Raw genomic sequence first — 25,526 nt, forward strand, 5'->3', positions numbered from 1 at the left:
CTCTCCTCTATTTCTCCCTCTCCTTTTCTCCCCGCGTCTCTTCTTTCTCGCTCTCCTTCTCTGTAGATCCTGACCGAGCAGATCTGCACTCAAGTGATCCATAAACAGCATCCGGACCCCGACTCCAATGTGAAGATTGTCAACCCGCGTGAGTCACTCCCCGGCACCCTACCGCTAAATAAATCACCTTTACCTCCCGCTGCATGCTTGACCAGACCTAGAGAGCCTCCTCTCCCTTACGGCCGGTGCCAGTGTTATATACTGGACAACAAATGTGGAGCATAAATTGAGGCTACAAAACTATACTACCCAAACGGTATGTGATCATATACGATTACACTAATGGTGGTCGTGTTGGGCTACAAGATTCAGCTGGTACATTTTTAAGTCAATCATTTTTTTTTAAATATAATTAAAAAGAGTAGATATTGAGAGAAAAAAACCTACTTAATGAAATTATATTGTGACAGTATATAAAAAATATTTAAAAAAATGTTTCACAGCAAATTAAAGTTGTGAAATATCAGTTTTAATCAGTTGACGTTCACGCAACAGCTGAAGTGGAACTGAATAAAATGAGTGCATCGTTAAAGACCTCATGAAATCAACACCAGGCCCTGCGGCATTATACATAATGTTAATAAGAAGACTTTTCCTAGTTTTGAAACTCAACTGTCATTTTTCAAAAGTAGGTATTTGGTCCGTCCGGGAAATGATGCAAAAGCTTACATGGCAACTTAATATTTTATCAAGTTGATATACTATTGCATTATGTGGTATTTTTAATAAGAGTTTAGAGGAACAGGAATTTATAGTTCAAAATGTATCTCACAGACCATTTTACGGTTTTTCTTGGCAATTAGAAACATTTTTAAATTATGTTTGAATTATGACCCTGTCTTCTGCAAAGGGGTTCTCATTTGATGTTTATCTTTTTAATATTCTGATAATGTACACGTACAGTAATTTAAAGTAATACTCCCAGAGATGTAGCTATTTCCCTTTACTACCGGTGGCATATTTTTATATACATGCCTCATTAAGAGAGAAAATGTTCATGCTTAGTTTCTGTATGATGCAACGTAACAAGCTCATAGCAACCGCATTGCTTTGATCAATGTACTTGTCTCATCCTGTCCTAGTCTAGTATTTTCAGACCATTACTTACCTCTAATTTCACATGCCAGCTCTCAAAACCTTTTCATATGTGGGAGAATCAACTTCCCCAGCTGTGGCGGAGAGGGGTAAAAAAACTGAGTCAGGCTGAAATCACAACCGAGGTTTACTTTAACCCTGCTCTAATCGTACAGTTAAGCTCCATTTTGTGTGTGTGTCTGTGTACGCGTGTGTGTTACACATCTCATAGTCACACATTGATTAGCATAGGTCCTTTATTGTGGTAAAGGCATCCAGTCGTGTGCTGCGTAAAATACATAGAGACAGTCCTATGTGCTTTTTGCATGTGAACTGAACACACTTTATGGGAGTTCTGAGCCATGGGAGCCCATGGAGTCTGTTTCTCCTTTACTGTAGCTGCCTGCGTTCTCTTCTTGATGTTATCTGCTCTGAAGCCTCAAAATGGGCCTGATTGCAGTCTTTAGTAACGTCAGAGCGAATCAAACAAACTAAGGAAGTACCGTTTCCCTTAAATTAACTCCATGGAAAGAACCCAAGACCAAATGGGGGGGAAAAGACCCCATACTCACATCCCTCCATCCCCCAGTAACATGCAGAGGTAGTTTTCTGCCAGTGAGAGTTCAGTGATTCATAATTTGATTGACTAAGGCTTATAGAAACAACATAAACGTCTGGGCTGCGAGGGGTCCTTGTTGGTTACCATCGGTTACCACCAAGGTCCAAGACGACAAAGTGAAATCATAAACCCCCCCCCCCCCCCCTTCCTGACTCAAGCTAAATGGACACTGACATAGTCTATATAATTCATCTAAACAGCCAGTCTCTTTAGGTTAACCAGAGAAAGGGTTCCAGGAAGCCTGCATAGGACTTTGGCAGGCGTGGTACACAAACAAACACACACACACACAGACAGACACACACATCTCTGAGTTGAAACAATAGCAAACTTTGTTTGATCGTTTCCACCACATAGATGTTGAGGTGTCTGCTGACAGTCAAATCAAGATGGCTTGTGACACAATGATTCACACATGTTGAGATGAATTGTCTGATTGTGTTGTTGAATTGTGGTCTGACTCTTACTCCCTCTGCAATTGATTTGTTTCATGGAAAGTGTGTTCATTCAAAAATCCCTTCTTTTTTTTGCTGTTTAGGATATACAATTTGAATCACTCATAGGGAGTAAAATGGTATTATTCAGTATCAATATTAGGATATTTTTTAATATTTTTAAATCAGTATTGTAGCATGTCACAATTTTCATACTACTTTCAAAACAATCAGAATTTATTTAAATTGATTCATTTATTTAAATTAATTCTCAGATTCTGTCTCTTGCTTAATCACTTATTATTTGGTGAATCCGTATTAAAAACTCCTTATTTTAATGAAGATATGATACTATGACAGACAACAGTCTGTTCTCTGCATTCCTCTGCTGACCGTCTGTTCTGTACGACCCGAGTCAGTAACCCTGCAGGGAAAGTAGTGCGTCTGTGTGTACTAAACCATGTCAGACACCGTAACGGGGCATTAACAGAATGTGTTTTCCTGTGTTTTGACAGAGGTCCTGAAGGTGATCGCTGCCCTGCTGAAGAACTCTCCCCTCTCCCCAGAGAGCATGGAGGTGCGCAGGGTCTTCCTGTCAGACATGATCAAACTGTTCAATAACAGCAAAGATAACAGGAGGTAAGGAATGTCTCAGCCCTGAAGTATACTATCAAGTACACCACATTCTAGTACACTACATAGTACAATACAACAGGGTGATCATGTCTGATAGGAAGAATCTGTTCAATAACAGCATATATAACAGGAGGTAAGGAACGACTCAGCCCTGGAGTGGACTACACTACAATAGACTACCACTAAACAAGAACTGGGTTCAAATAGTATTTGAAATCATTCAAATACTTTCAGGGCTTGCTTGAGCCCGCCTGGAGTGCCAGGTGGGCGGAGCTTTGCAGTTTTGCGACTATTCCATTGGTTCAATTGCGCCAGGCAATCTCTATCAAGCTCAATCAATCCACTCTAGGGAGTATTTGAAAGGAAACAAATACTATTTGAACCCAGGTCTGCACCAATATCACTTCAGTACAGCCCTCTGGTTGAGTTCAGTACAATGTTTTCCTGGCATACATCCCCTGTCCGATTACATCTCCCAGTTCCTCATGCCGGCGCCATGCTGGGGCTTTACTGCAGTGAGGCCAACAAGCTTTGTCCTTCGTATGCTCAGAGTACAGGATGTTTTGAAGATGTGTGATATTGTGTATCTGTACACTACATGAGTGTGCTGTGTATGTAGAATTGTTTTCAAATGTTTGTGTGTATGCACGCACATACAGTACTGAGTCTTCGGAGCGCTCATATCTCTGTGTGTTTGTCTATCAGGAGCCTGCTGCAGTGCTCGGTGTGGCAGGATTGGATGCTCTCTCTGTGCTTCATCAACCCCAAGAGCAGCGAGGAGCAGAAGGTCACTGAGATGGTGTACGCCATCTTCCGCATCCTGCTCTACCACGCCATCAAGTACGAGTGGGGCGGCTGGCGCGTGTGGGTGGACACCCTGTCCATCACCCACTCCAAGGTCAGAGAGCTCATTAACCCCGTCAGACGGTCAACCAAACTCTGTCTCACGGAGAGACGCAGGGCTTCTGGATAGGTTTCTATACGTCTCTGTGGATTGCCGACTCTTTCTCTTGCTCTTCCAATCTATTTGTTCTCTCTCTTCTCTTTTTAGCTACGTCCTTTTCTCTTTTTCATTATTTTGTGAACACACACACACACACTCTCCCCCGCTCTCTTTCACTCTCCTCTTACTTTCTCTTTCTTTAGCACTCTGAAATTAGACTCCACTCACCTCGCTGCCCTTTCTCCTACCTCAGGTTCTCCAGGGCGCTCAGCTATCAAGATCTATCTCAAGTCTCTATCCAACCAGTCAGGGGCTTCCTTGTTTAAGTTTGATCCTGACATAATAACAGTCTCAGAGGAAATGTCCAAAGATCCCTCCTAGCCTCAGTGACCCACTCGTAGATTAATAGTGACTGACTAACAGAGAAGTGCCTCTCTCTCGGTGCCCATCAGATCCAGCCTGGTGGAAATCTTGTGCTGATTATGATGTGAAAACGGCAGTGTGCTGGCTTAATGGAATCAGTTCTTTTTCCTCTTCCATCCCTTCTAGTCATTTATTTATGTATGGAGTTTCCCACTCTTTAGTTAAACATAAACTACCGGCTCTTCTTATTTCAGAAAGTCAATTTAAAAAAGGCTGTTTAAAAATGAATTGTTGATATTGGATTACAGAGCCAGGTTCCAAGGCAGTGAAGTAATTTGGTCGGCGTCGGATTGTGGTGTGGGTGGTTTATAAAGTTTGGCAGATTGGAGGTTGGTTGAGGGGAAACTAGGCTATTTTTGTGTTGAGGTGGATGTCTATGGAGTTCTGAGGATGTAGTGATGGATAAAGGCCACTAGGGGGCACAGTTACACCATTTGGCACTGTCTCCTTCTCAGGACTGAAGTTGGTTGGCTTGGTTGCACAGTATTTGCCTGACCAAAAGCTCTCGACCTCAACATTTACGTACCCCACCTCAACCCTGTCCGTGTGTATCCAACCTAAAGTTTGTATGCGAAAAAATAACTTTGTATCCACTATCATATCTGACTGAAGGATTTCGCATATCATTGGTAAGGACAGTGTAAATATGTAGTTGTGGAGACGTGGAAAAACCCCCAAAGAAAGCTACAAAATGACATCACCGCCAATTCTGGCTAGACTGTTCCAGATTATTCTGCTGCCGTTTCTGCATTTTTGCCTTGGGACTTTAAGTGTCTTATCGTGACAGTCATTTTTCAGTCATTTCCTTTTTGTGATGTCATTTTGTACTAAAGCTGTTGATAGACAAATGATAGGGACTCTTTCACTTCAGAGTTTTACACAAGCTTAAACATCAAATCACGATTATTGCTTTCTACACTGTAGACTGTAACAGTAAATACACAGCATCTTATTTATTCATGAGAGCAGAGGAATTGATCATTCTCTTCAGTACTGGACAGATGGTAATTGCCCTTTTCCCATAATTGCACAAGATTAATGCTCTTGCTGCTTAGCTCTGTTTACAGTGCCCCAGCACTAATCTAAAAACAGCACCACACACACACACACACACACACACACACACACACACACACACACACACACACACACACACACACACACACACACACACACACACACACACAGAGGGTCCATGCAGTCTGAATTGGGTAGGTGCGGCGGGCACCAGCCATCCAGATACATGCATTTGCTCAACAAAAAAAAAGCTGGAGAAACTCAATTGCAATTTTATTGTCCGGTTTGATAGATTTCCTGCCACCTCTGTAGCACCAGAGCTGTTTGTCACTGTTGCTCTCTCCTCCCACGGCTGCAGGGTGTGTTTGTGTGTGTGTCTACCACTCTCTCCCTCTACCCACACATTGTCTCCTCCTTCGCTCTGAGGCTTCTAGAAAGCCTATTCTGAACACATTGAATATTCATCCTTAGCTGCACCTCAACAATCAGAGAAACAAGGCCTCATCAATTTAACCAGCCCACCGGGAGCATCCTGATAAATACAGACACACATTCAGAAATATCTACATACTGCACACACCTTCTCCTATGCATCTACCATACTTCTCTATCCATTTCATTATTTATATGCAGCTTGGAACACATTGTGTACATTACGCAATTGAAAAGAAGTGCCTCTGTTTCTTATGTGAATTTTTTATGAAAATTGCATAAATTAATTTATACATTTCTCACAAAAATAACACTGTTTTTAAGTCATATGATTTCTTATTACATGAACACTGAATCCTGTATCACTGATTTATTACTTACATTATTACAATGAAATCACCTCTGCCTAATGTAGTCTCCCTGCTCTTTTCAAATCAGTAATTCTGGATAAATAAGGTGATATTAAACAATCACTTATAGCCTCTTTTTAATCATAATGACCAAACCTGTACACATCAGTGGTGGAAAAGACCGAGTTTTCATCCTGCATCAATATTTACAGTAGTGGGCTAAATGAACGGTACTACATTATATTTAACATGGCCAGAGGGCGAGAGAGCGGGCGATAGAGGGAGATTTTCAGAAATTGCTTCCATCTTTCCTTGCCTGCCCAGACTGAGCTAAAGCAGCACTAGTCTAGATGACACCAGTTCAGGTGACTTATAGATCTCCCTATAGTCTGCTGCAGACTCCTGAATGGTCACCTGGGATAATATGAAATGATATGATTGGAGCACTGGGACCTGCTGGGTGACTTTAGTTGCAATTGGACATGTATGACCGTCTGGCATATCCTGTGTGTGTGCAGTCAAAGATCACGCCTGTGTGTAACTGTTGGTTGTGTGGGGTGGGTGCACATGTGTATGAAAAGTATGATGAATGCACACCTTTCTGTATGAATGAACAAATATGTTAGTGTGTGTGTGCGCGCCCAAGTGTGTACACAAATGTGTGTGTTCCTTATCTGATCCAGAGCAGCAGCAGGCTTTGTGCCGCAGTGTGAGCAGACCAGGCAGATGTTTCTGCAGGTGGGCCTGCTGACACCACACACACACACACACACACACACACACACACAGACACACAATGCCTTTCTCACAGCTCTGCACACAAATGAGTTGGATTTGAGGAAGATTTGTAAATCAGTCATCAGTGTGTGAAGGACTCCATACCCTTCTAGCTTCAACAGTCAGCTTCTCTGTAGTATCCACCTTGTGGAAATGATCCGACATAAACAGATAGAGACATTAGTGCAGGAGTGCCTGTAAAGCAGAAGAAGCCAGATGGGGCTTTCAGATATCGTCCTATTTGAATCATGTCTATTTGTAGCCTTTTATTAGATCAATAGCAGCTTGTACACATTGCAAACTGTGTGTTTACTCTAATGTGGACGCTAGTTCTCTACGAGCAGCAGTACACAAGGGAGTATGGATCCACAGTACAAAGCCTCCCAGTACTGAGACTCAACATGTTGAGATGTAGCCTCCAGCCTCTCTCTCTATTGTTCAGCCTTCATGCAGAGATGGACACATCGACAACTCCACAAAGGAGAGGGAAGTACAGGACATGGAGAACATTGACCAGGGCTGCTCACCTGCACGGACACACGGACACACGGACACACGGACACACGGACACACACACACACACACACACACACACACACACACACACACACACACACACACACACACACACACACACACACACGACGGTCTACAGGACTAGGGGTAACTGTAGGCCTTGTGTGTATTGTCTAGAAGTTCCACAGTGCTGAGCGGTGGGAGTTATTGGGATATCTACGTAGTACCTTCGTTTCCCTAAACAAATTAGACTGTATCTGGTGGCCCACCTGTGGACCCTGTCCCATAGCTTGGGAACCCAACTGTGTGAGCTATAGGAGGACAATGTAACTGTCTGGCTGTCCTTAACCATGTGGTCTTAATGGACTCCCTTCTGGTTCCCAAAGACATCACCAGTCAGTGCTCTGCTCATATTCCTGCTTCACATGATCAGGGGAAACTGATCTAGGAAAGGAGAGAGAGAGAGAGAGAGAGAAAGGGAGAATAAGAAAAAGAAAGGGGGGAGGGAGGGAGGAAAAAGAGAGCGCGAAACAGTGAAAGGAAGAGTTGCGTCCAGGCAGGACTGCGGCGGGCAGTGCAGGCAGAGACAGACGACATTGATTTGGGAGGAGGGAGGAATTGCATTTAGCTAATTGGATTAGAGCCGCGCTGGCTTTCCCCATTTCCCCTTTGTTTTGTGGTCGCCGCCTATCTATTGATCTCAATGGGACTCCCAGGCCCTAACCTGCTATAGGTCTCCCTGGACCAGTGGTGAGCCACACAGCCTCACACCACACAGCCTGCGGTCTGGGGCCCAAACTGATCTCTGAACAGTTGTTAAATGGTCTAAGAGAAGGATGGAGGACAGCAGCCAAACCCTACATTGCATTCAGATATCAGATTGGTCTGCATTGTGATGTCAGTTTGTATTAAAATCAAATCAAATTTTATTTGTCACATATACACATGGTTAGCAGATGTTAATGCGAGTGTAGCGAAATGCTTGTGCCTTTAGTTCCGACAATGCAGTAATAACCAACGAGTAATCTAACCTAACAATTCCACAACTACTACCTTATACACACAAGTGTAAAGGGATAAAGAATATGTACATAAAGATATATGAATGAGTGATGGTACAGAACGGCATAGGCAAGATGCAGTAGATGGTATAGAGTACAGTATATACGGTACATATGAGATGAGTAATGTAGGGTATATAAACATAAAGTGGCATAGTTTAAAGTGGCTAGTGATACATGTATTACATAAAGATGGCAAGATGCAGTAGATGATATAGAGTACAGTATATACATATACATATGAGATGAGTAATGTAGGGTATGTAAACATTATATTAAGTGGCATTGTTTAAAGTGGCTAGTGATACATTTTTACATAATTTCCATCAATTCCCATTATTAAAGTGGCTGGAGTTGAGTCAGTATGTTGGCAGCGGCCACTAAATGTTAGTGGTGGCTGTTTAACAGTCTGATGGCCTTGAGATAGAAGCTGTTTTTCAGTCTCTCGGTCCCAGCTTTGATGCACCTGTACTGGCCTCGCCTTCTGGATGATAGCGGGGTGAACAGGCAATGGCTCGGGTGGTTGTTGTCCTTGATGATCTTTATGGCCTTCCTGTGACATCGGGTGGTGTAGGTGTCCTGGAGGGCAGGTAGTTTGCCCCCGGTGATGCGTTGTATTGCGTTTATATGAGATGGAGTCTGGATTAGAATACAGTTTGTTTACAGGTGGGGTGTTTAGAGGGATATTGAAATTTGATCACCAATTTCTTTTTCAGTTTGTCATTTATTTTTGTTTATAATTCAATTTGTAAGGTCGATTTGCAGCGCTGTATGATTTGGCTACAGACAGCGCGTCCAGCTAATAGCTGTCAGGTTAGAATAGCCTGCACTGTATTCCTACACTAGCATAAAAATGTTCCATACCTCTAACCAAGACGTGGACTAGAATTAAATTAGACCAGACTGGCTTAACTGATGCCTTGGCCACCCAGTGCTGCTGGTCTCTTATCGTAGCTCTACGCTAACCACCGTTTTAAATACCGTACAGTACTCCCATTCTAATGGTAATTCAATCTTTATAGAAACCCAACATGCATCATTTTAATGTTATTCCACTGACTAACCACACCAGTGTAGTTTCCATATGGTCATACTGCTCTACTTTGAATGCAATGCAGCATGCTTTTAATTGGTAAAAAATTGCTAAATGTCAAATGAAGCAGAAACTAATGGCGGGGAGGAGAAGGCTAAGTCACTAGACTGTGATCGTTAAACCGGAGAGAGAAGGCTAAGTCACTAGACTGTGATCGTTAAACCGGAGAGAGAAGGCTAAGTCACTAGACTGTGATCGTTAAACCGGAGAGAGAAGGCTAAGTCACTAGACTGTGATCGTTAAACCGGAGAGAGAAGGCTAAGTCACTAGACTGTGATCGTTAAACCGGAGAGAGAAGGCTAAGTCACTAGACTGTGATCGTTAAACCGGAGAGAGAAGGCTAAGTCACTAGACTGTGATCGTTAAACCGGAGGGAGAAGGCTAAGTCACTAGACTGTGATCGTTAAACCGGAGAGAGAAGGCTAAGTCACTAGACTGTGATCGTTAAACCGGAGAGAGAAGGCTAAGTCACTAGACTGTGATCGTTAAACCGGAGAGAGAAGGCTAAGTCACTAGACTGTGATCGTTAAACCGGAGAGAGAAGGCTAAGTCACTAGACTGTGATCGTTAAACCGGAGAGAGAAGGCTAAGTCACTAGACTGTGATCGTTAAACCGGAGAGAGAAGGCTAAGTCACTAGACTGTGATCGTTAAACCGGAGAGAGAAGGCTAAGTCACTAGACTGTGATCGTTAAACCGGAGAGAGAAGGCTAAGTCACTAGACTGTGATCGTTAAACCGGAGAGAGAAGGCTAAGTCACTAGACTGTGATCGTTAAACCGGAGAGAGAAGGGCGTTACTATCAGTGCGTTTAGAAAGGCCTCTTTACTTTTCTACTCTGAGAAAACAGATATTGATTAACAATCACAGCCAACCCAGTACCAGAAGATTAATGACCAGCCTTGTAGCCATCTAATTTAGAACATTAATGACTAACGCCTAATTAATTACAAATAGTCAGGCTTTCTCTCTCTCTCTCTCTCTCTCCTCTCTTCTCTTCTCTCTTCTCTCTCTCTCAATGTTCTTAGTTAAAAGCAGCGTAGATGATCTAGTTTGGATGTATTTTCTCCCTCTTTACTCCCCTTTGACTTTCTGTCCTCAGAGCCACAGTGATTAAGGCAGGGCCTTAAATTAGGAGAGTGATGATTTGCCGATGACACACGGACGCTGTTCAAATGGCAGACACACACTTTACAATATCTACTAACTAATCTATGACTGCTAACATGGATGGGTGATGGTCTCTTCCTCAAATGCCACAGGAGATAATTGTTCTCTATAGACTCCCAGATGGTGAAGAGATGATACTCTGGACATGTCACTGACCCTCAGTCATTGGGTCAGTGACACTAGGCAGGTAGCTCTTAACCACTAGGCAGGTAGCTCTTAACCACTAGGCAGGTAGCCTAGTGGTTAAGAGCGTTGGGCCAGTAACCCGAAAGGTCACTGGTTCGACTCCCCGAGCCGACTAAGTGAAAACTCTATCGATGTGCCCTTGAGCAAGGCACTTAAACCAAATTGCTCCTGTAAGTCACTTTGGATAAGAGCGTCTGCTTAATGACTCAAATGTAAAAAAAAATCTATGTAGCTAAAATCTGGTCTAAAGTTTGTTGTAGGCCCCACATAGCGCCTGTCAAACGAAACTAACGCTTTGCTTTGTTTATTGTTTATGTTTGCAGGTGACCTTTGAGCAGCACAAGGAGAACCTGGCCCGTATGTTCCGTCAGTACCAGAGACTGGGCTCCGAGGGCGATGCGGCTGGTATTCGGACCATTTCCGGGGCCAGCCGAGACTCTGAGATTCTGGGCCAGCTCCGGACCAACAGGGATCAGGGGGAGGAGACTGCCCCCTCCACCGTGATCGAGCTCACCATTGACCCAGAGGGGGTCCCCCAGAACCAGGAGTCCCCCAACACTACCCCTCCCTCAACAGCATCTGCCTCCACCCCCAGCCCTCCAGAGAGAGAAGGAGATAGAAGTCAGAGGGGTCAAGCACCCATAACGGTGTCCAACATGCTGGCCAGAGCTGAAGAAGAGGATAATGAGGAACTACAGCAGGTCCAGAATCAGATCTCTGAGGATCAGAGAGGAGGTGCTGGTGACAGAGCTGAAGCTACAACACGGGAGACTGAAGCTAAACTTACTGAGGATAAAGTCAGCAGTAAGACCGTTGAGGCCATGACTGAGACTGAGACCGCCACAGACAAGTCTGATGATGCTGCAGCAGCATCTAGCACAGCTGAAACAGACGAAGCGACCAAGCCAGAAACTGATGACGCGAAGGTGGCTAAAACGGAAACAAGCGAGGATGGTAAAACATCTGATACCGACAAAGTAGTAAGACCTCAAACGGATGGAGAGAAGGGGTCAGAAACGCACAGCTACAAAGCCGCCGACGTTCTTATGTCTGAAGATTCCCTGAAGGAACCCAAGGAACCGGAACTGGCAAAGCAACCAGAGGAACAGGTCTCTGCTGCCATCTCGGCCTGCCAGAAGGGCAGCGTGGCGGAGGGGTCAGCAGTCGGGGCATCTGTCCAGTCAGTCAGTGACCAGGTCCGACCCAGCTCCACCGACGAAAGCATGGAGGAATCCTCTTTTGTCTCCGCCGCTGGTGGAGAGGAGGAAGAAAAGGAGGCAGAGGAGGTGAAGACAGAGGAGGTTGTAGTTGAGGAGGAGAAGATGGAAGAGGTTAAAGCAGAGGAGATCAAGACAGAGGAGGTTAAAACTGAAAAGAAGAAGGAAGAGGAGAGTGTTGCCGAGGTCACAAAGTCAGCAGTGGAAAGTCAAGAGACACCACCTGCTTCTGTACCTGAGGAGAGTCAGACGCAACCCCCTAAAATGGAGGAGATTGACCTGGACCCGTCTGCACCAGGCACCGACCCCACCAGCACAGAGCCAGCACAGCAGCCTTTAGAGTCCACAACATCGCCCCCTACAGCCCTGGAGGCCATACTACCACCAACAGCAGCAGTAGGGGCCACTGTCTCTAAATCTGACACCCCACAGGCTGTAGCACCAGCAGAGGCCCCCAGCACCAAGGCGGTCCAGCCAGAAGCCCCACAGGCCTCAGGGGCCACAGAGGCCCCCAGCACCAGGACTGATACCTCTCCGAAGGTAGCCACTTCTACTGTTGTGGAGGCAGGGAAAGACAGTGCAGCAGAGGGCCCTGGCTCTGCCACCAAGACCAAAGAGATCCACATTGCCAGGCTGGATGTGTCCAGTGTGGCCTCAGACACAGAGAGACTGGAGCTAAAGGAGACCTCCACACCTGTATGTCATCACTGCTTTCATCTATTTACTGGTCTTAACATGTATTTACATGTGTATTGTGTCTTTCACGATAAGTGCTTTATAATGTACAGTATGTACGTGGGTATGGCTATATTGCTAAAGCTAATCCTGTTTATATTTATATGGCTAAAGCCAAAGCTAATCCTGTTTATATTTATATGGCTAATGCTGAAGCCAAAGGTAATCCTGTTTATATTTATATGGCTAATGCTAATGCTAAAGCCAAAGCTATTCCTGTTTATATTTATATGGCTAAAGCCAAAGCTAATCCTGTTTATTTGTATATGGCTAATGCTAAAGCCAAAGCTAATCCTGTTTATATTTATATGGCTAATGCTAAAGCCAAAGCTAATCCTGTTTATATGTATGTGGCTAATGCTAAAGTCAAAGCTATTCATGTTTATATTTATATGGCTAATGCTGAAGCCAAAGCTAATCCTTTTTTTATTTGTATGGCTAATGCTAAAGCCAAAGCTAATCCTTTTTAGTTGTATATTGCTAATGCTAAAGCCAAAGCTTATCCTGTTTGTATATATATATATGGCTAATGCTGCTGCTAACTGTCCTGAGTGCTGTACCACAGGAGGTTCCTCAGGGCGACGCAGCTGCAGCCGGTGCCTCAGGAGGCCAGGCCAGCGAGAGCAGCTCCTCCGCTCGCTCCACCATGTTCCGTATTCCAGAGTTCCGTTGGTCTCACATGCACCAGCGCCTGCTCACAGACCTGCTCTTCTCCATCGAGACTGACGTGCAGATGTGGAGGAGGTAAAGGAGGGGAATTGGTTGAAATACATGGAAAATTGCATAGCATTTTGATCTGATTTCTAACACTAGAATGGTTGAAGGACAGGCGACTTTCCAACTCACTAACTTACAACAAAAAATACTGTCTATCCTGTGAACATTGTGATCTCCAGGTTGTTGCTGTAAATGAGAAGGTGCTTTCAGTCAACATGTAAAACAAGGGTTGAAAAAAAACTCTGAGAGGTTTAAACAGAATAGATACAGGGCCTTCAGAAAGTATTCACACCCCTTGACTTTTTCCACATTCTGTGTTACAGCCTGAATTTAAAAATTCGATTTTGTGTCACTGGCCTACACACAATATCCCATAATGTCAAACTGGATTTAAAACAAAAACAAATGAATAAATAATGAAAAGCTGAAACGTCTTGAGTCAATGGGTATTCAACCCCTTTTTAAAGGCAAGCCTAATTAAGACCAGAAGTAAAAATGTACTTAATAAGTCACAATAAGTTGCAAGGACTCACTCTGTGTGCAATAATAGTGTTTAAGATGATTTTTTGACTACCTAATCTCTGTACCCCACACATACAATTATCTGTAAGGCCCCTCAGTCAAGCAGTGAATGAGGAACCATGAGTCCAATGGTGACTTTAAAACAGTTAGAGTTTATTGGCTGTGATAGGAGAAAACCGAGGATGGATCAACATTGTAGTAACTCTATAATACTAACCTAAATGACAGCGTGAAAATAAGGAAGCCTGTACAGAATACAAATATTCTAAAACAGGCATCCTGTTTGCAACAAGGCACTATAGTAATACTGCAAAAAATGTGCTAAAGTAATTCACTTTTTCTCCTGAATACAAATACAGAATTTCAAGCATAGTGGTGGCTGCGTCATGTTAAAAGCAAGCTTGTAATCGTTAAGGCCTGGGAGGGGGGAGTTTCAGGATAAAACTAAACTGAATGGAGCTAAGCACAGGCAAAATCCTAGATGAAAACATGGTTCAGTCTGCTGTCCACCAGACACTGGGAGACAAATTCACCTTTCAACAGGACAACAACCTAAAACACAAGGCCAAATCTACACTGGAGTTGTTTACCAAGATGACATTGTATGTTCCTGTGTGGCAGAGTTACAGTTTTTACTTAAATCGGCTTGAAAATCTATGGCAAGACCTGAAAATGGTTTTCTAGCAATGTTCAACAACCAACTTGACAGAGCTTGAAGAGTTTTGGAAAAAATAATGGGCAAATGTTGTACAATCCAGGTGTGCAAAGCTCTTAGAGACTTACCCAGAAAGACTCACAGCTGTAATCGCTGCCAAAGGTGCTTCTACAAAGTGTAAACAAGGGAATGTGAATACTTATGTAAATGAGATATTTCTGTATTTCATTTTCAATAAATTAGGAAGCATTTGTAAAAACATTTTTTCCATTTGTCTGTATAGGATAATGTGTCCAGATGGGTGAGGGGGGAAAAAATATTGAATCCATTTTGAATTCAGGCTGTAGCACAACAAAATGTGGAATATGTCAAGGGGTATGAATACTTTCTGAAGGCATTGATTGTGTTGTACATTGATTCAATGGTTATAATGTTTAGCTTCTATGTACCTCTGTGTAATTTATGCCCGTCTCCTCTCTCCCAGTCACTCCACTAAGACGGTGATGGACTTTGTGAACAGCAGTGAGAATGTGGTCTTTGTCCACAACACAGTGCACCTCATCTCTCAGGTGGTGGACAACCTCATCATGGCCTGTGGAGGCATCCTGCCCCTGCTTTCTGCTGCCACATCCTCCTCAGTGAGAGACACTGTCTGTCTTGCTGTTGTGTCGGTCTGTTGTGTCGGTCTGTCTGTCTCTGTCTGTCTCTGTCTGTCTCTGGTGTGTGTGTTTGTGTATGGCCACCCACAGGAGGTTATCCCTGTCCATCCATCCCCGTTAACCTTTCTCCAATCACATTAGACTATAGTTGGCCAGTGCTAACATGGTTAGTGTGTTTTTGTACTGTCTGACCCCAGTGACAGTAGCACTCCAGTATAACATAAACCCTGATGGACCTGTGGGCCTCTGTCTGTCTCCCCTCCATACCACTCCCTTTACCATTTACACTAGAAACCATGTCCAGTATGGACTGATGGCTGTGGCTACAGCAGGGGTCAATTCCATCATAATTAGATTCAAAGACGGGATTGAATTCAATGAGGATTTAATCTGATTGATATCTGAAATGGACAGAGTGGAAATTGAATTGACGAGATGATGTTGCTCTGCAGACGTTGAACCATTTCCTTTCTTACCAAACATGGTCCCTAAGTTGACTAATAGCTACATGTCATAATTTAGTTTGGATTTGACAGTAATGATGCTAGTGATGGTGGTGTTTGTCCCTCTTCTTCTCCTCAGCATGATCTGGAGAACATTGAGCCGTCCCAGGGTCTGTCGGTGGAGGCGTCGGTCACCTTCCTGCAGCGCCTCATCAACCTGGTGGATGTTCTGATCTTCGCCTCCTCCCTCAACTTCACCGAGATCGAGGCTGAGAAGAACATGTCCTCTGGCGGTATCCTCAGACAGAGCCTTCGCCTGGGTACGTATGGAAGAACCTCTCTGCCTCTCTCTCCTCCTCCATCCCTTCTGGCCTTCCCATCTCCTCACATCTCCTCTCCCCATTCCCATATTCTCTTCCTGTTCTGCTCTTTACATGTCTTCCCTTCTAGTTTCCCTGTTTTCCTCATCCCTTCACTTCCTCCTTCTCCCTTCACTTCCTCCTTCTCCCTTCACTTCCTCCTTCTCCCTTTACTTCCTCCTTCTTCCTCCTTCTCCCTTCACTTCCTCCTTTTCTCACCCTTTTCCTCCTCATTCACCTCTTTTTATCGATCCCCCTCTATATCAGACTGCAGTAGACTCTAATAGCAGCCTGAGCTGCCAAAGCTCTCCACAGTGTATCCTCTCTCTTTCTCGCTCTCGCTCTTGGCTCGTAGCAGCCCTCTCTTATCTTGTTATTATAACCCCTCTGCGCTGCAACACTCTAAAATGGCCGCCTATGATTAGTCGATTCCCCCGTAATGGCCCTGGCTGTAGCCCTAGGCCTGCCTCTCTCTCGCTCTCTTTCTCTGCCTCATGTTCCAGTCTATTAAAGTAACCCAGTGACAGCTCCGAGACACGGCTAGACCCCTGCTCTGCTAGCTGAATAAAATATACTTCAAATGCTTTACATTATTCATTTTATTCAGGCACTACATTACACCAACCACCTTATCCAACCTCCAACCCACCCCTCATCCAACTCCTAAGCTCCCTAGTACAGTAAGACTATGCATGGTGATTTAAACCATCTGCTCCATTTGGGTAATGGGCCGTGCTCTGGTATCCATTTTTGCTTTTAAATACTCCTTACAAACTAGCTCGTAAACAAAATGGTCGCCCTGTACGCCACCTTGTTCAGCTGATAGCCAGTCGTGTTTTTCCCCCTGGGTTTATCCCAACGGCCATTCTCATTGGTGGGGAGCTCGGTGGAGAGTGATGTTGTCGTAGCACATGCCTGCTTTTAGAGAGCTGCCGTTATGAGATTAATTTTTGATGAGGTATTCTTTCCCTGTTGCTGGTGCAGTAATCTGATTTGGGTAGACTGTAACAAGGTTTCAAGGGGGAACTTACACACAGGCACACAAACACACACACACACACACACACACTGCCTCTCCTGAAGGCCTCAATGTAAAACTCCAGACCATTCCAGATTAAATACTTCCACCTCTAATCTAGACGGTTCAGAGTTCACATTTGTCAGTTGTCAAATACAGAAACGAGGGAGGTGCTAAAAGAAGGATAGAAAGCAAAATAGAAGGCGGTGCTCGGAATATAGCACCGTAATATATCATATAAATAATTTAAAAATGCCCCCTTGCCGTGGCAGGAGCCAGAAACCTACCTGAAGTTATCAAACAGTGGATATTTTACCTCATGTTCTGTGTGGTAGTTTGTTACCCAGGCAAGACCCACATGCAGAGAGGCACCATTGTCATCCAATATTGAATGAACCCCATGCAGGGTTTGGATACAGTGAGAACTAGTGTGACCTTGGATACAGGAAGAACTAGTGTGACCTTGGATACAGGAAGAACTAGTGTGACCTTGGATACAGGGAGATCTAGTGTTACCTTGGATACAGGGGGAACTAGTGTTGGGGCTAGGGGAGCAGGGAGAGAAGAGGTGAACGCTGTTGTCTCCAGGTGGACTGGAGCCTTGACCTTGTTCCTGGAGAGTTAAATTCTTTCTCAACCGCTCCTCACTTCTCACTTTCTGTCTCTCCCCAATTCTCTCTTCTCTTGGCTTCTCTCTGTCTCCTCCTGCCTTGCTTTTTTGGTTGCTCGTTCTCTCACTACTTCACCCCTGGACTTCCTGAAGGGCCGCCCCCAGGGGTTGAAGGTAGGCAACAACACCTCCACTACGCTGATCCTCAACACAGGGGCCCCACAAGGGTGCGTGCTCAGCCCCCTCCTGGACTCCCTGTTCACCCATGACTGCGTGGCTACACACGTCTCTAACTTAGTCATCACGTTTCCAGACGACACAACAGTGGTATGCCTGATTACCAACAACGATGAGTCAACCTACAGGGAGGAGGTGAGGGCCCTGGTTGAGTTGTGCCAGGAAAATAACCTCTCCCTCAACGTCAACAATATGAAGGAGCTGATTGTGGACTTCTGGAGACAGCAGAGAGAGCACGCCCCCATCCACATTGACGGGACAGTAGAGGAGAGGGTGAAAGTTCCTCAGCGTACACATCACTGACAATATGAAATGGTCCACCCACACAGACAGGCGCAACAGCGCCTCTTCAACCTCAGGAGGCTGAAGAAATTCCGCTTGGCCCCTAAGACCCTCACAAACTTCTATAGATGCACCATTGAGAGCATCCTATCAGGCTTTATCACCGCCTGGTACGGCAACTGCATTGTCCACAGCCACAGTGCTCTCCAGCCCAATTCTTCACCAGGGGAAGTGTGTCTTCCTCCAGGACATCTTCAGCACCCAGTGTGAAAGCAAGGACAAGAAGATTATCAAGCACCTCAGTCACGGTCTGTTCACCCCGCTACCATCTAGAAAGCGGTTACAGTACAGGTTCATCAAAGCTGGGACAGAGAGACTCTCTCTCAAGCTGTTTTTCAGCTTCTATCTCCAGGCCATCAGACTGTTAAATAGTCACCGCTAGCTGACCACCGTCCAGTACCCTGCCCTGAACTTAGACACTGTTACTAGCCGGCACCACCCGGTACTCTACCCTGCACCTTAGACACTGCTGCCCTATGGACACAGTCAATGAACACTGGTCACTTTAATAATATTTACATACTGTTTTACCCACTTCATATGTATATACTATATTCTAGTCAAGGCTCATCCTATATAATTACTGCTGTACACACCTTTTCTATTCATATATTGTCCATCATGTCTATACACACCATCATATACATATAGATTTATATTCCGGACTCAGACATGGCTCATTCTGATATGCCTTCATTTCTTTCCTTTTGGATTTGTGTGTATTTTGTAATGTTAGGTATTACTGCACTGTTGGAGCTTGAACATAAGCATTTTGCTGCACCTGCGATAACCTCTTCAAAATATATGTACGCAGCCTATTTTCTTTGACTTATACATCCACCGCAACACTCTCTTTCTCTTTCTCCAATATCTCTCTCTCCATTCTCTCATCTCTCTCTGCAGTGTGTGCCATGGCTGTGAGGAACTGTCTGGAATGTCAGCAGCACTCTCACTTCAAGCCCAGCCAGGACAGCGCCCGCGGCCAGCAAGCCGTGCACAGCCTCATGGGAGCCGCCAAGGCCATGCCCGCGCAGGCAAGTAGTATCATCCCTCCTCACTGAGTCACAGACTCTCTCTTCTGCCCCCCCCCCGCCACTTCTCCCTCCCTCTCCTCTTTCTGTCATTTCGGGAATCTTGACTTTCTAGCAATAACCCCCCCCAAATTATTTTTTTACATTTCCCAATCTCCCTAGCAGACATGGAGAAATACCATAATTGATGACATCTCCTCCTGTATATTAGTTGAATAGGATCACTGCACTTAGTGAATTGTAAGCATCCCTCTAAGTCATCCTTTGTCTTGTGTTGCATCCTAATAATTCCCCTGCAGGAACCCATCCCTTTGTGGTCCTCCCTATGTAATAGCAGAGAGTTATTATTGCATTAGCTGATATCTTATTGCATTACTTTGCCTGCAGTTATGTTACACTAGACAAGGCTCTTTGTCATTGTTGGCCTTTTGATTTGATATAGTGACTTCCAGTAAAACATTTATTTTTAAATCACTGTTTTTCTTCCTGAAACCAGTGTGTAAAATCTCATTCATAATGCAGTGAGTGGCTCTATGGTAAACCCATTATGTTAAGGGTCTGAGTCTCAAGGGGATACACAACATCCCGCTGAATGGGGCAGATACTGTATGTGGACTGGCCAACTATACACTTCCCATGGGTTGATTTTCAACACTCGGGCTACTGATGGTGGAATGGGCCGTGGTGGTTGACCTCTGCTAACACATACACATTCCATGACAATCAGTTATCATTTGTGATGTCTTCGACTTACAGAGAAGTCTAGTTTTGGACAGTGGGTAGAGCATTAAAACTGATGATGGTGTTTTCAGCATTAACCAGCAATAGGTGCTTACATTATTATGTGTGTGTCTGTTCGTGTCTGTGTCTGTCTGTTTCTGTCTGTGTGCTTGCCTGCGTGTCTGTGTGTGCATGTGAACGTGTGTTCTACCCCTGCAGAGCCCTGTTGATGTTGTGACAGGAGGGATGTCTCCCATCAGAGACATGGACCGTCTCCTACAGGAAATGGACATCAACCGCCTCAGAGCCGTGGTCTTCAGAGATATCGTGAGTTTATAAAGCTTTGATAAAGACTGAGGTTGAAACGAGTCAACTTTTCAAATAAATAACAGTAGCTATGCATTGCAAAAAAAAAAAAAAAATTATACTGTAGGATCTTCATTTGAGCCAGTTTGCTACAGCAGGAAACTGTTCCTGCAGCAACAGGAAATGTGTATTATTATTGCATTTCTGTATGTGTTTATAAAATCAAGTCTGAAATTTCAAAGTGGAAATTACACATTTCAGAAGCCTTATTAAAACCTCAAATACACTTACAAGTATAAAAAAACAGGGTGATCAAATTAAGATCCTACATCTGTACGTATTCAAACATATTACAGACTGGTGGTGTACTGTATTATAGCTGTGTTGCATGTTGTGTGTGTTTTGGTAAAGGAGGACAGTAAGCAGGCTCAGTTCTTGGCCCTGGCCGTGGTTTACTTCATCTCTGTTCTCATGGTGTCCAAGTACCGAGACATCCTGGAGCCCCAAAACGACAAGAAACTCCCCCAGCGCAGCCAGTCTGCCAGGAGCGCAGGTACACACCTCACCCATATGGCTATGCAGGAGCTACATCTAGCAAGTGTCCATCCCTCAAGATGTCAATCTCTGTCTTATACATTAGTTATATATGGAATTTCCAAATGTCTTGATTGTGTCTTGAAATGTACTGGTGTGTTGATAGTCTTTACAACCTCTTAGATGTGCTATACTAGATTCTCATTCATTTTTGAAGCACGTAGAAAGTTCAGGTTTTTCTCAATGTTTTTAAACCTCCTTTAATGTTTCCGCCCATCAGACAGTAATGCCGTCTCTGGCGGTCCCGACCTGGAGAGCAGTGTCTCCCTCCGTCGCCGAGACTCTGGCATCGGGGATGACCATAGCTCCGTGGCCCCCAGCGAGGCAGACTCCACCGCCCAGGGGCCCGACGCCGTGTCCGAAGCCCTGTCCACCCTCTCCTCAGAGGTCAGGGGTCACAGAGAGAACCCCGCGGCGGACGCCAGGGGCGGGAAGAACGTGAAGGACATCCTGCGCAGCCTGGTCTCGGCGCCTGCTGATGACATCATGGTGGACCCCAGCCTTCTGCCGCCGGCCTTCCTGGGAGCTGCTATGGGAAACAACCCCAACCAGTTCAGATCCTTTGACAGGTGCGTGGGCCACAGAGTTTTAGAATCAGGGGTCAGTCTCTCAAAGGCTGATCTCTGTATCGGAGTCTGCTAACTTTTTAAATACCTCTTGACCTGGTTCACAGCCTCACAGCTCTTAACCCCTCCCCTCCCCTCCCTACCTTGAAACGGTCCGACATGAACATGTACTAAGTGAAGGCGAGGAAGCATCACATCAGAAACCCACTACCATCAGACCCCCTTTTAAACTCTTGTACCCCCACCCCCCCGACCCCATCCCTGTAGCTCCCTGGTTTGCCTGTCGACGTGGCTTCTCAACACAAATAAACAGGGCTACAAAGTACCTGTCTCCAGGAAAACACATCAAAACAATCGAGGCATCTGCCAGAGGAAGAGAGAGAGTAAGAGGGGAAAGGGAGAGGGAGAGTGATCTTAAAGACGACTCTGTGGCAGCCAGCAGGAAGCTGTTTCTTTTCACCTTGTCACTGATATTTAATAGCTTCTCTTTTTCGTCTCTCTCTTTCCCGGTCTTTCTTTCTCTCTGTCTGCACCGTGGGCTAGGCTGTCTGTCTCTCTGGTACTATAATAAGGGAAAGAGAAGCTGGCTAGATGGATCCCCTATGGAGTGAGGGGGCGAGCGGTCAGAGACTTAGTGGGAACGGAAGGCGGTGCTGTGTGTGGGTGGGTGTACTGTACCTATACAGACTATACAGACATCTCTAAGTGAGAGTTAGCTGACGGACGGACTGAGGACGAGGTCTGGTTTGTATTTGGGGGAATAGTCTTTGTGGCACACCAGACACAAAGAAAGCGGGGAGAGAGAAAAAGGGAGAGAGAGAGTGCGTGAGAGAAAGAGAGAGCAAGATCCCCCCCTCCACAGGAGGAGAGACACCTAGTCAAGGTTCTCATGCCAAGGAAGAAAGAAAGCGTTTCTCCATCAACCCCGCCTCCCCATCCACCCCCCACACTCCTCCTCTTCCAATCGGTGGGAATTCCGAGGCATCCCTGTGATCCTCAGCCTCTTTATCTGTGGAATGCTTTGTCAGGACTCTGGGCACTCCTCATATCTGGTGGGATTAGAGCGGCTCCTGGGGCCTTTAGCGTTGGAGAGGAGGAGAGCTGGAGAGCATAGAGTAACAGCTCTACCTCGCCACGGGGAGCCCCAGTCAGACCCCCAGCTGGCCCCAGCCCAGGCAGCTCCCGGCCCCTCTAACCCAGAGATGAAGGCCCGGCGGCTGGGGTTCCCAGGTCAGCACACCCCTCCTCTGGTCTTCTACCTTTATCTCCCACCAGGATCCGCCTACCCTCACAGACCCTGAAACCTCTGGCTCGGAGATGCCTGGTTATCTTGATTGTTTCTGCTCTCTACTGCGTGGCTGTGCTCTGTGTTGAGGTCTGGGCTCTGCTCTCCCCTGCTCCTCTCTCTCTCAGGTCTACTCTAATCTCTACCGTCTGTGTTGAGGTCTGGGCTCTGCTCTCCTCTGCTCCTCTCTCTCTCAGGTCTAATCTCTACCGTCTGTGTTGAGGTCTGGGCTCTGCTCTCCCCTGCTCCTCTCTCTCTCAGGTCTACTCTCTACCGTCTGTGTTGAGGTCTGGGCTCTGCTCTCCTCTGCTCCTCTCTCTCTCAGGTCTACTCTCTACCGTCTGTGTTGAGGTCTGGGCTCTGCTCTCCTCTGCTCCTCTCTCTCTCAGGTCTACTCTCTACCGTCTGTGTTGAGGTCTGGGCTCTGCTCTCCTCTGCTCCTCTCTCTCTCAGGTCTAATCTCTACCGTCTGTGTTGAGGTCTGGGCTCTGCTCTCCTCTGCTCCTCTCTCTCTCAGGTCTAATCTCTACCGTCTGTGTTGAGGTCTGGGCTTTGCTTTCCTCTGCTCTCTCTCTCTCTCAGGTCTACTCTACCGTCTGTGTTGAGGTCTGGGCTCTGCTCTCCTCTCCTCTCTCTCAGGTCTAATCTCTACCGTCTGTGTTGAGGTCTGGGCTCTGCTCTCCCCTGCTCCTCTCTCTCTCTCAGGTCTACTCTCTACCGTCTGTGTTGAGGTCTGGGCTCTGCTCTCCCCTGCTCCTCTCTCTCTCAGGTCTACTCTAATCTCTACCGTCTGTGTTGAGGTCTGGGCTCTGCTCTCCCCTGCTCCTCTCTCTCTCAGGTCTACTCTAATCTCTACCGTCTGTGTTGAGGTCTGGGCTCTGCTCTCCCCTGCTCCTCTCTCTCTCAGGTCTACTCTAATCTCTACCGTCTGTGTTGAGGTCTGGGCTCTGCTCTCCCCTGCTCCTCTCTCTCTCAGGTCTACTCTAATCTCTACCGTCTGTGTTGAGGTCTGGGCTCTGCTCTCCCCTGCTCCTCTCTCTCTCAGGTCTACTCTAATCTCTACCGTCTGTGTGAGTGCAGACTTTTAGCTTTTCATTTTCACTCAGATGGTAGGGAAATTCCATCAGAGCATACCCAAACTGCATAAGAATGTAGGTGTATTTGAAATGGTTAAAATAGTATTTGTTTTAGATTTGAGTCATCTTTTAAGACAACAAATTAATATGATTCTGACAATAATAAAAAAGAGACTTCTCTATGATATAAATTAATCTGATCACTCAAATGGTTCCGCTATGGAGCTGGGACGATAAACCATTATTTGTTGTTGACACCACCGATCACTTATCGCAGGCATTTTGCTGATATCGTTCATGATGATAAGTAGCCTTTTCTAGAGAAATGTGAAGTTTGAAATGAAATACGTTTGCTGAAATGAGTGATTTGTTAATGGGACAATTAATGGTTACAACCATCAAACTAGTAATAGTAGTTTAAATAATATATATTTTTAAACTGTGGTGTACATGAATATTATAAACCTATCGTTTTAGTTATCGTTATCACATCAATTAGGGCAATTTATCGCAATATGGATTCTTGTCCCTATTGCCCAGCTCTGCTCAGCTACCTCATGCTCAAACACACAGCAGTAGTTCATCATAAAGTCCTGCATGTCTCAGTGACAGCGGTGCAGACAGACACCCTGTGTAGACAGACAGACTGACGCTGACACCTACGCCAAAACATGGGAACCAACCGGCCTTCCTCCATCCAAATAACTGGTCCCGGGGATTTAAATTTACGAGCGTGGAAAAAGCAGGATCTCCCAGATAAAAATGGCCGGGGTCAGAGGTGAAGTATCACTCTGATTTATTTACTAGGCAGAGAGATGGAGGCCCGGTCGGCTAGATTCTGCCATACATACATACGTCTCGGGGATATGCCCCTGTTATGACAAAGTCCACAAATATTTGCTGATGCTAACCAGAGCCCTGGTAAACAGTTGTCTACGAGAGGCAGAATAGCAGTGTGATTTACATGGCATGTTACAGCAGCAAATGTGGGTGTTAGTTTGACATTTGTGTTAGTAAGGTATTTTGAATGCTGTACATTGGACTTGCCACATGCCTTTTGTAAAGCAAAGATCGACCGTGTTGAAAATGTGATGTTTTGTGTTAAGGAACTGTAAGTACATTTATTGAGTGCAAATATCTTAGCTAGTTGCTCATTGGCACTTGAACATACTGTGATCAACAAACAGCATACTGCCATGACAGATACTTGTCAGACCAGATAGATGACAGTGGGCCTCCTTGAATAGGAACCTTTAGTGTGATCCCCTGTCACACTGGGAGAGACATGGAGGGTGCTCCATCTCTCCCTTCTTTCTCACCACCTCTCTCCACCTCTGCTGTCCTCAGGCCAAACACTACTGTCTTTAATCACTGATGTCACCAAGGCCAGGTCCAACCGGACGCTGTGACTGAAAGTCACGGGCAGAGCGTTGGAGGTTGGGAAGGGGTTGTTGTTAGGTGGATATAAAGAACACAGGAGGCATGATTCACATGTTCACATGCACAGGGCCGCATGAAATGAGAGGGAGAGGGAGGAAGATCAAAGCCAGACTGCGTGGGACACAGACAGACAGACAGACAGACAGCCGCTGGGGCCCCACCCCCATCCCCTTACATGAATAAGCCTTAAGGATAAACAGGAGAG

At 45.4% G+C, this 25,526-nt stretch overlaps 1 protein-coding gene across 6 annotated transcripts in view; it reads left to right on the top strand.

Annotated features, from left to right (window-relative positions):
- Nucleotides 1-25,526, top strand: part of LOC139567059 (lipopolysaccharide-responsive and beige-like anchor protein) — a 351,617-nt gene that overhangs the window by 94,347 nt on the left and 231,744 nt on the right. For 5 of the 6 annotated variants that reach the window (XM_071388496.1, XM_071388499.1, XM_071388500.1 and 2 more), the window contains exons 20-30: nucleotides 67-148; nucleotides 2,703-2,826; nucleotides 3,529-3,721; nucleotides 11,113-12,702; nucleotides 13,307-13,485; nucleotides 15,120-15,273; nucleotides 15,877-16,057; nucleotides 19,207-19,337; nucleotides 20,274-20,381; nucleotides 20,772-20,913; nucleotides 21,175-21,523. In XM_071388496.1, the coding sequence (XP_071244597.1) occupies nucleotides 67-148; nucleotides 2,703-2,826; nucleotides 3,529-3,721; nucleotides 11,113-12,702; nucleotides 13,307-13,485; nucleotides 15,120-15,273; nucleotides 15,877-16,057; nucleotides 19,207-19,337; nucleotides 20,274-20,381; nucleotides 20,772-20,913; nucleotides 21,175-21,523 (3,233 nt within the window). The remainder of the gene's footprint in view (nucleotides 1-66; nucleotides 149-2,702; nucleotides 2,827-3,528; nucleotides 3,722-11,112; nucleotides 12,703-13,306; nucleotides 13,486-15,119; nucleotides 15,274-15,876; nucleotides 16,058-19,206; nucleotides 19,338-20,273; nucleotides 20,382-20,771; nucleotides 20,914-21,174; nucleotides 21,524-25,526) is intronic. The other variant, XM_071388497.1, reaches the window with a different exon arrangement.

This window comes from Salvelinus alpinus, unplaced genomic scaffold (assembly GCF_045679555.1).
Source record: "Salvelinus alpinus unplaced genomic scaffold, SLU_Salpinus.1 scaffold_41, whole genome shotgun sequence".
NCBI classification, from domain to species: Eukaryota; Metazoa; Chordata; class Actinopteri; order Salmoniformes; family Salmonidae; genus Salvelinus; species Salvelinus alpinus.